General features: G+C 50.9%; 1 protein-coding gene across 2 annotated transcripts in view; it reads left to right on the top strand.

Moving 5' to 3' along the window:
• Positions 1-10,000, top strand: part of NR2F1 (nuclear receptor subfamily 2 group F member 1) — a 12,109-nt gene extending 2,109 nt beyond the window's left edge. The window contains exons 1-3 of one of the 2 annotated variants that reach the window (XM_017514003.2): positions 1-1,294; positions 3,747-4,274; positions 9,493-10,000. The exon at positions 1-1,294 is cut by the window's left edge and continues 2,109 nt beyond it. In XM_017514003.2, the coding sequence (XP_017369492.1) occupies positions 832-1,294; positions 3,747-4,274; positions 9,493-9,773 (1,272 nt within the window). In that variant the 5' untranslated portion in view covers positions 1-831 and the 3' untranslated portion in view covers positions 9,774-10,000. Of the gene's footprint in view, positions 1,295-2,917; positions 3,061-3,746; positions 4,275-9,492 lie in introns of those variants that run through there. The other variant, XM_037733289.1, reaches the window with a different exon arrangement.

Genomic DNA, 10,000 nt, shown 5'->3' with positions numbered 1-10,000 from the left:
CTCCGGCTGCGGCCCCGACTCCTGCTCGGACTCCCGCCCGGGCCCCGGCTCCTCCAGCGGCGCTCGCTGCAGCAGCTCCGGCGGCAGCTCCAGCGGCGCCTGCAGCCGCGACCTCCTCCTCCGCCGCCGCCGCCGCCGCCTCCGCCCTCGCCGGCTTCCTCTATGTCGGCTCAGCCCGCGCGCTGCGCGTAGCCCGAGCGGCCGGCGGGCGGGCGGGCGCCCGGCGCGGGTGAGCGAGTGTGTGTGCGAGTGTGTGTGTGCGCGGGGGTGCGGGCGAGGCGGAGGGCGAGTGTGTGCGCGCGCCGTGGCCCATGCCCGCCGCCCCCGGCGCTGCGCCCCGCGCCGCTCCCGGCTGCCGCCTGTGCCATTTCTGATTTTGCAACTTGGGGAAGAAGAAAAAAGCGAGAGAAGGGAGCTTGCTCGCCGGGGGGTGGGGAGGGGGGGAAGGAGAGCGCGGCCCCCCCAGGAACGGAGCGCGGGGGGAGCGGGCGAGGGGAGCAGGGGTGTTGGGGGGGGAGCCTGAGAGCCTGGGGGGGCTGCAAAAAGAGAGAAAGAAAACAGCAGGAACCACAACAAAACGCCAGCAGGGCGGGCGGGCGCGCAGCAGCAGCGGGGCGGCCGAGGCAGTAGCGGCGGCAGCGGCGGCGGCGGCGGAGGCAGCGGCCGGTGCCCGGCTAGGGCTCGGCTCCTGCGACCCCGGGGCGCCCGGCGGGCCCCCCGCCCCCTCCCCCTCCCCCCTTCCCCTTCCCCTTCCCCTCCCAGCGCGCCCGCGCGCCCCGCGGCCCTCGGCGAGCAGCTCGGCTCCCCCCAGCGCTCCCCGGGCCCAAAGATATGGCAATGGTAGTTAGCAGCTGGCGAGATCCGCAGGACGACGTGGCCGGGGGCAACCCCGGCGGCCCCAACCCCGCAGCGCAGGCGGCCCGCGGCGGCGGCGGCGGCGCCGGCGAGCAGCAGCAGCAGGCGGGCTCGGGCGCGCCGCACACGCCGCAGACCCCGGGCCAGCCCGGAGCGCCCGCCACCCCCGGCACGGCGGGGGACAAGGGCCAGGGCCCGCCCGGTTCGGGCCAGAGCCAGCAGCACATCGAGTGCGTGGTGTGCGGGGACAAGTCGAGCGGCAAGCACTACGGCCAATTCACCTGCGAGGGCTGCAAAAGTTTCTTCAAGAGGAGCGTCCGCAGGAACTTAACTTACACATGCCGTGCCAACAGGAACTGTCCCATCGACCAGCACCACCGCAACCAGTGCCAATACTGCCGCCTCAAGAAGTGCCTCAAAGTGGGCATGAGGCGGGAAGGTGAATATTTCTTCTCTGCTTCTCTCCCCGCGCTTCGCTCGCCTCCCTGGCTCTTTCTTTCTTTCTCGCCCGGGTGGTTGCTGTGTGGGGCTGGGGCTCCTGTGGTCCCGGCCCGTCCCAGCTTCCCTTCTCCCCGCTGCCTTCCTCCCCCGGCGTCTCCCCCCCTCCCCAGCTCGCTGCCGCTGCCTCCCCCTCCCGGCCTGCGCTCATCTCCCCGGCTCCCCCACCCCGCCCGCTGCCTGCTCAGGATTGTGTCCCTGGGATCGTGAGCTGTGGCTTAAAATCCCCTTCTTCCCTCTGTCTTGGATGTGCTTGGTGTGTGTCTCTTTCCCGCGTGTGCGTGAGGCTGCTTGGGGCTGTGCTGGCATGAACTTGGGGAGGGGTGCTTATTTCCTCCAGAAAACTCTGTTTCTGTGTTTTTTCATTCCACTTTTCCCTCCACCTCTTCATACCCTTTATTTAAAATGGGGGAGGGCTGGGGGCTGGAGTACCCTGAACCATAGATTCATTGCTGCCATCATCCTTTTGGAAGCTTAGCTTGGAAAAAGAGGAGTGAGATTTATTGCACTTGTAGGTCTAATTAGGGGGGAAGGGGGGCTTCTGGCCCGTTCACTGGTTCCCTCTCTTCTTCACGGAGCTGGGGCCGCCTCCTCCAGAGCTGTGGCCTTGTTTTCACCCCTCTACTTTGAAAGGAAAGTTTGTGACTGAACGGTGCTTTCATAGTTGTGTCATTTTTTTTAAAGCATGATACTCGTTTTATTTCTTCATCAAACTCCACCCTCTCCTTAAATACTGCATACAAATTACAATTTACAACGGCATTTACCGATCCTTCTGATTTGGCCATAATGCATAGACTGCAGCTGGCATGAGCTTCCACATCATTTAATCCCTGTGTTGTATGGGTTTGTTTTTTTTAAAAAACACAACTTTTGATGTTGTATTTGGATCTGCTTCATGTTCATGTGGCAAGAGATGCAGTACTTTTCTTATAAATATATATAGCCGTTTACAGTTAAAGTTTATCTCCTGACAATCATTAAAGATGTCTTATAGTCAAATTAGAGAACCAGTCAATTTTGCAGAATGCAGATTACTCTTTCTTGTAATTGACTTTAAAATTATATTTTATATGCCAGAAGAAAAGAAATTGAATTCCTTCAGATCTCAAGGAGCAGGCAAATATGACTACTTCATTTCTAGCTCCAGGGAGATTTTGTAGGCATCTGGAAAAAAAAAAAAAAAAAAAAAAAAAAACTTTAAATTGTACTCTCACTTAATTGAAAAATAACTGCCAAGTTCAAAACTATAATTAGAAAAAAGTATTCTAGCCATTATGTTTCAAGAGCTTAAATTGCACTGGAACTTGTATTAAAATTAGATTCAAAGCAAACTTAAGAAAATAGGGCAAAACCTGAAATAAGACAGCTACATGTACACGAACATAGCTGTATTAATTTGTTGGGGGGAGAGTTCAGTAGCCCTAACTTTTCCTAAAGTTGTCTTTGTTTACATGGCAATTTAAAACGCTGGCACTGTTGAAGTAAAACATACACATTAAAAAAAAAAAAAAAAAAAAAACTTTGGTCAGCTTTAAGAACTCAAAGCATGCTTACGTTTTGCATTCAGATGGTTAATGAATCCAGTGTTTTTGCAGTTGAAAGCTCGTGCATTCACTGGGCAAAAGCTGGCTGCAGGTTGCAGTGGCACCGCACAGGACAGACATTAATTATATTTCCCACTTTTTTCAATAATGTTTGGCTACTGTAAGTTCAACATTTTTTCTTGAAAATTTTCAATTTTCTGTTGCTTTTAATAGTGAGAACTTTGTATGAGGCGACCGGGAGGAGGGGAGAAGGGAGGGGTGCAGGATACTTGTTCTCTACTCAAAAGTTGTAAGTGGTTAGTAGGATATGCAACTTCTGTCTATTTTAAGAATTATTCTATAGCATTTTAAGAGAATATGGAAACATTTTATCAGCAAAACGCTGCTTGCTTGCAAATGAGGAGGCCGCTAGGCATTTGTCTAGAACCATAACCTTCCTCCGGTTTGGCCTTTTTTTTAATCTCTGATTTTTTTTTTTTTTTTTTTTTTCATTCTGAAGGGGTGACTGAGGTTTCATTTATCTTTGTGTTCCTCCTTGGTGGCTTAGGGGTTGGGTGGCACTTTCTTGGCCTTGCCAGGGTGGGGACCCTGGAGTCAGGCCTAGTTCCGGCGGGGCTGAGGTGGCCAGGGGCTCAGGCGATGGCTGGACACATCGAGCTGCGGAGCTGGAGGGCCTCACCCCAGATCTCCTCGCGGTGTGGACTGTAAGAGCAAGCCAGAGAAGATGCGCGGGTCGCGTGTGGCTGCGGGAAGAGCTTCTGCATTGTGTTGGGTACGCTGCGGCGCGGCAATGTTCGCAAGCCCCCTGGATGCACATTGCCTCTTTTCTCTCTTTCTTTTTGTCAGCGGTTCAGCGAGGAAGAATGCCTCCAACCCAGCCCAATCCAGGCCAGTACGCACTCACCAACGGGGACCCCCTCAACGGCCACTGCTACCTGTCCGGCTACATCTCGCTGCTGCTGCGCGCCGAGCCCTACCCCACGTCGCGCTACGGCAGCCAGTGCATGCAGCCCAACAACATTATGGGCATCGAGAACATCTGCGAGCTGGCCGCGCGCCTGCTCTTCAGCGCCGTCGAGTGGGCCCGCAACATCCCCTTCTTCCCGGATCTGCAGATCACCGACCAGGTGTCCCTGCTACGCCTCACCTGGAGCGAGCTGTTCGTGCTCAACGCGGCCCAGTGCTCTATGCCGCTGCACGTGGCGCCGCTGCTGGCCGCCGCCGGCCTGCACGCCTCGCCCATGTCCGCCGATCGCGTCGTGGCCTTCATGGACCACATCCGCATCTTCCAGGAGCAGGTGGAGAAGCTCAAGGCGCTGCACGTCGACTCGGCCGAGTACAGCTGCCTCAAAGCCATCGTGCTGTTCACGTCAGGTGAGGCTGCGGTCGCGGGGAGGGCAGGCCGCGGTGCCGGCGAGCGCAGGCCCCGCGCCGCCCGGGCCTGGCCTTTGGAGCCTCCCGCGCAGCGGGTGCAGGGCGGGCCGGGCCCTCGCCGGACACTGAGCCTGGCCCGGGTCTGCGACCCCTCGCGCGGGGACCAGCCGGCCGCGCAGCTGCCATCTTGGGAGCTCGGCGGTGCGGGAGCCGAGGCGGCGCGGGTGTGGCCTGCGGGTGGCCGGGCCTAGTCGCCCGGACACTTGCGTGGGACCGCGGCTGCCGCGGGTGTGTGTCTGAGGCTGGCGGTGGGGGGGGGGGGCAGTGCTGGGGGGGCTCAGGGTGGTACTGGGAGGGAAAGGATGTACAGGCTGTGGGTCACAGGCCCAGGATGGGCTGGGGGGGGGGGCAGTGCTGTGGATCTGTCTGGCTGCGCAAGTGAGCGGGTGTGCGTGTGTGTGTGTGTGTGTGTGTGTGTGGTTTGTGTTATGGGTGAGCCAGAGCTCAGCGTTTCTGGGGGAGGCAAGGGAAGGAAGAGAACGTGGGAATGTGGCGTCTTACCCTGTATGGCACGCTCCTTGGATGAGTTTCCCGACATAGGGAGACACAGAGTGAGGTGGAAAGAGAAGAATACGCACAAATAAATCATAAATAACCCCGCTTTATTGCTGCCTGATTTTCCCTTATCGGAAACCATTCATGTTTGCAGTAGCTGAGGTTATTGAGGGTCGTAAAAAAAGGATTCGATCTAAACAAGAAAGATAAAAAACAAAAGCAATACTGTAGAACCCGCAAGTATAGGAGGATTCCCCGCCTAGAGATGAATTCCAAAGCTATGCAAAACACATAAACATTGGAAATTTAACAGAATGCCTTAAAAAATATCAAATTATGTGTAGGCAGTGGTAACATGCATGCTAACAATTTCGCTTATGATAGATGGTTCAAATTAACTTCCAGGAAAGTGCATTAATGTTTCCTTTGAAGGGCTCTGGTCTGAGCCTCCGAGAACATTGCCCGCTTTTTATTATTGTAACCTGCAAGAGGGAAATATATAAACACGCAGGACAGCAGGTAATGGGGGGAAATAGAAACAAAGCCAGAGAGAAGGCTGCTTAGACTGGATCTTGGGCCCTGCCCACTGTGAGTAGGGTTAGCTGCAGTTTTACCACCATTATTGGCACTATTGTTTTTAATTCCTCCATTCAGAGAACAAATAAACCATCCTAATAAATCTATCCTAGAGCCAGGCTTTCCAATGGCCAAATTAAAACCATTCATGAGCAGAGATGGCAAAATCCCTTTCCTAAGGCCTTGTTGAACAGTAAGCAACGGTATAATCTATCAATATTTCTTGGCTTTCATGCGTGAAGAATCGTATTTACATTGTATTAAAATGACTCTTAAATTTGCACAATATTGTAATGTAGCAAATGTAGTATTAATATCGATCTGAACAGCAGATAATTTATTTAGACAAGAGCATCTCATTTGTATGCAGGGTGGCCAGAGCCATGGACTTGGACTGCCCCCCTTTTACTTTCAGTGCAAATGCAGGTCTGCTAGTGAGAGAGGGAGTTATTCTTTCCAAGAGGATAAAGTGCAAACCTTAAAACAAATGGAAGATTTATGGAATAGCCTCCTTGGTGTTTGAATGCATTTTGTCTTAATAAGTCTTCTTGATGGAAACGTGTTTTTCAAAAGTGACAAAGAGCCTGGGAAGCAGCAACCAGGCTGCTTCAGCTCTGGCAGGCCTGGGGCCTGGCTGGCTCTCTACTACCAGGCTCTTTAGCCAAATTCATCAGGAAGCAAGCCAGTGTCAGGGAAGCTGGGGTTTCAAAATCTCATCCAGCGAGGTGTCTTGAAGCAGAAATGTGACTTGGAACTGGACAGAGGTCTTCTCAGGAAAGGTCTCCCCTCTCTTTTCCTTACTCCCCCTAAGGTTCTTTGAATCCCCTTGACTTTGTTAATCTCATGCCCTTTCCCAGAGAGAGGTGAGGACTGTGCAGTCTGCAGGGAAACATTGTGGAATTATTCATGGTTTTCTTTTAACTTACCAGCCTAAAACATTCCTGTGAAAAGTGTTCCTTTAAAAAGTTTTCCAAAGAAGTTTCTTGAATCAAGTCTTCAAGGTGCGAGGAGTGCCTAGAAATGAACAATAACATTATTTTGTTGGAAAATTGCGAGCAGAATATCTGAAAATGGAAATAGAGCTGTCAGTATTAATTCACCCCCACCCCCCATGCAACACATTTCCACTTTTGACTAAACTTGTTTTGATTGCTAGCCAGAAGGGAATTCATGGGAAGCCTTCTCAAAGTCATCCAACTTTTAAGCAAACTTTGAATGATGGAAAAGACAGTTTTAGACATATTGTCCAATGTGGTTTACTCTGGCTAAGTATTTGAAGCTGGCACGGGGGTCCCCCGTGGTGGTTTTCACATTTGGCCTCCGGATGGTATGTTTAATCCTTAATATTCTGGACTCCATCCAAGGACTAGGTCGTGACCTGAACTTACTTTTTTAAAAAATTCATTAATTCATACACCTAAATATTCCTTCAAATAAATGAGACTTTCTCTGAAAGGAGCCATCTAGTTAACATAAATACAATAAATCCATTTTTAGCACAATAATAACTTTGATTTCTAGTTATAGCAGCTGATTACATCTATATTTCCTGAACACTAAACTCTTCTGAATGCACAACATGAAATACATTCTCTGCACTACAAAGGCTAAGCCAGGAGGGCCTGAGCAGTAATGGTTATTTATTTACATAATTTCTTTTCCATATACTGTAGAAGAAATATTGAGAGTTCCCACATTGACACTACCATATAAAAAGTGTGACATGGATTTTGCACATTCTGCCTCATTTTCTTATCTGGGGTATAACTCATGGAGCATAAATATGTACTGCATTACACTCCCTGGTCACCTAGCTTTGTCACCACAACCCCCCAGTTGATCTGGGAACATACCTTCTGTCCACATTTGGGGGAATCCTGTTGCAAAGGGGTGAGCGAATATTCAGACTGGGAAGATAGGCCAGAACCAAGGCTCCTGCCGAAGGGAAGCCACAGAGTTGGCTGGCTGATACCTGGCAGGCAGGCCCAGCTACATACATTTGTCTCCAAAGGAGAGAAGAAATGGAAGCAGTCAGCACAGGGCCCAAGCAGGCTTTTCCTGGGCTTGTCTCTTTTGGAGCAGCCTGTTTGGGAGTCGGGAAGTGACCTTGTATGCTGGAGACCCTAATCGTAAATGTCAGATAGATATTTTACTGACCTGAGGGGATGCCAGATGGATCTTAAAAAAAAAAAAAAAAAAAAAGAATCTGCTGGGGTACCAAGGAGTCCTTTTCACATTGCATTGTCTGGGGCTGAGAATGATCCATAGCATCCAGGCAGATAATGCATGTAAAGCACGCTATATGTAAATATGTGTCTGCGTCTGAGTGAGGGTCATTCATCGAGGCCAGGTTAGCAAGCAGGACCAAACTCAGGGTCCCCTCTCTAAGTAGCAAAGCCCCACAGAGCTCTTGCCACCCTGGCTCTGCTAGCCGTAAAGTCTCGTTTGGCTTCCCAAATCAGACCAGTGTGGATATACCCAACTGGCTGGCTGGAGTAATTAAACATCTGAGAGAAACCTAGTCTGTATCTGAGGTCAAAGGGGACTTGCCTCAGAAGTTCTTGAATTATCACTAGTTTTATTTGTATTTTTGCTCGAGGCCATAGCCTTGTAGATGAAGGTGTTAGAATGCTTTGTAAATCCCAGTTCTTGAAATATAAGGACAGAAAGCTCAGAAACTCAGCAGACACATGTTTCGCTTTGAATCATTTGTTGTGTCTTCTTAGGTTCACACTTGCCCATTCACAATTATACAATCTCAATTTGGGGGCATTGCCATGCATGAATTTTCTTCCCAGATCTATATATTAGCAAACTCTGCCTTTGATCTCTAGTCAACCTCCTGACTGGCTAAGGGCTCCTCTGTGATCTTCCTGTTTTTAAAAAATATTTATTATTAATACAAGAAACAAGTGGGTATTTGAACTAGGAGAGGGCACCTTTACTCCATTACTCCATTCCTCTTATTCCATCTTCCCCGCCCTTTGCTTGCCTCTAGTTAGTTTATACAGTATAATCTGCTGTCCTGAAATATTTTTAGAGGACCAAGGCGGGCCTTGGTTGACATGAGATAAGCAAACAGATTTTGAGGTGCTGTCATTGTGTGAGGGCGCCTTTCTCTCTCTTGGTCCTGACACCAAAAGCTTATCTCCCTCAAGTCCCCCTCAACTCCCCACCACCCACGACCCCCCCCACCCCCCAGTTCTGAAGCAGCAGCAGCTGCTGCTTGTAGCCTAGCTTTGTCTGATCACTGAAGATGTCTCCTTTCTGCAGCCTGGAGTAACTGAGTCATATTCTTTCTGACTATTATACAGCTTACAGAGATGTGACCAATTTTCAATTACTTGATCCAAGGTATAGATAGAAATGTACACCTTCACTGAGGATTTGCTGCAGAGATCTCGCTTGCATAGATAGTGGATCTCAAATCCTATATTGCTAAAGCATGGGCTTCATCTGATTCCAGGCATTGCCAGCCCATGATTCCTTACCCCTTCCCATGTGTTTGTTCACTACACAATCTAGGTTCTCCTTGAGAATTCTGAGTGGGATCATTTGGGTTTGACAGGACTCCAGGAATCATTTAAGAATTGCCTTCAGGCTGCATATTTTTTAAGGGGTACTGAACACCCCCAAATCAGAGGCAAAAGGAGCAAAAGTCCCCCCTTTAATGAGCACCGCCAGCAAGATGCTCCCCTGCAGGCGGAAGACAGGTTGTTATGCACAGCAAACATGGTTCCAGCATTGTACATTATTTAATCCAAAGGTGAAAGAGGAAAAACAAAGGGACTAGAGAGGTTGCTGCCTCTGCGTGTGTGTGCCTCTCTCTCCAGCTCCGCTAGGCTTGGTGGGGGTTTGATTTATTTTTATTTGTATTGTATTGAGGGCCGGGGAGAAGGGAATGAAGAAGGGGATGGAGAGGTATGGGAGGGTGAATTTTCCTTTTTTTGTTTCCTTCTTTTTTATTTTTTCTTTTCTCCTTAAAAAAAAAAAAAAAAAATTAAAGGCTTGTTTGTGCCTTTGCTACTTGTCAGCCTAACCGTGTGCTCCCTTTCCCTGTCTCTCCCTCCTGTGGCTGCTCGAGCAGACGCCTGTGGCCTGTCGGATGCGGCCCACATCGAGAGCCTGCAGGAGAAGTCGCAGTGCGCACTGGAGGAGTATGTGAGGAGCCAGTATCCCAACCAGCCCAGCCGCTTCGGCAAACTGCTGCTGCGACTGCCCTCGCTGCGCACTGTGTCCTCCTCCGTCATCGAGCAGCTCTTCTTCGTCCGTTTGGTAGGTAAAACCCCCATCGAAACTCTCATCCGAGATATGTTACTGTCTGGGAGCAGCTTCAACTGGCCTTACATGTCCATCCAGTGCTCCTAGACCTTGGGCGCTTCCCACTTGCCCCCCGTCCCCCTAGAGACTCAGAGGACCCACCTGGGCCAAGGACTCCAAAGCCGCGGGGACACCGGGAGGTGCGGAGGCCCAGGCAGGCCAGGCGGGAGGGAGGAGGGTCGAGACAGGAGCAGCCCACCCAGCAGAAATGCAACCCGAGCTGCAAAGCATGGGAAAAAGAGACTCTTTTAGAATCAGATCTGTGAGCACCTTGG

The sequence above is a fragment of the Cebus imitator genome, unplaced genomic scaffold (genome assembly GCF_001604975.1).
Source record: "Cebus imitator isolate Cc_AM_T3 unplaced genomic scaffold, Cebus_imitator-1.0 Scaffold511, whole genome shotgun sequence".
In the NCBI taxonomy this organism is placed as follows: domain Eukaryota; kingdom Metazoa; phylum Chordata; class Mammalia; order Primates; family Cebidae; genus Cebus; species Cebus imitator.
Note: the sequence above shows the minus strand (reverse complement) of the source record. Positions and strands in the feature narration are given on the sequence as shown.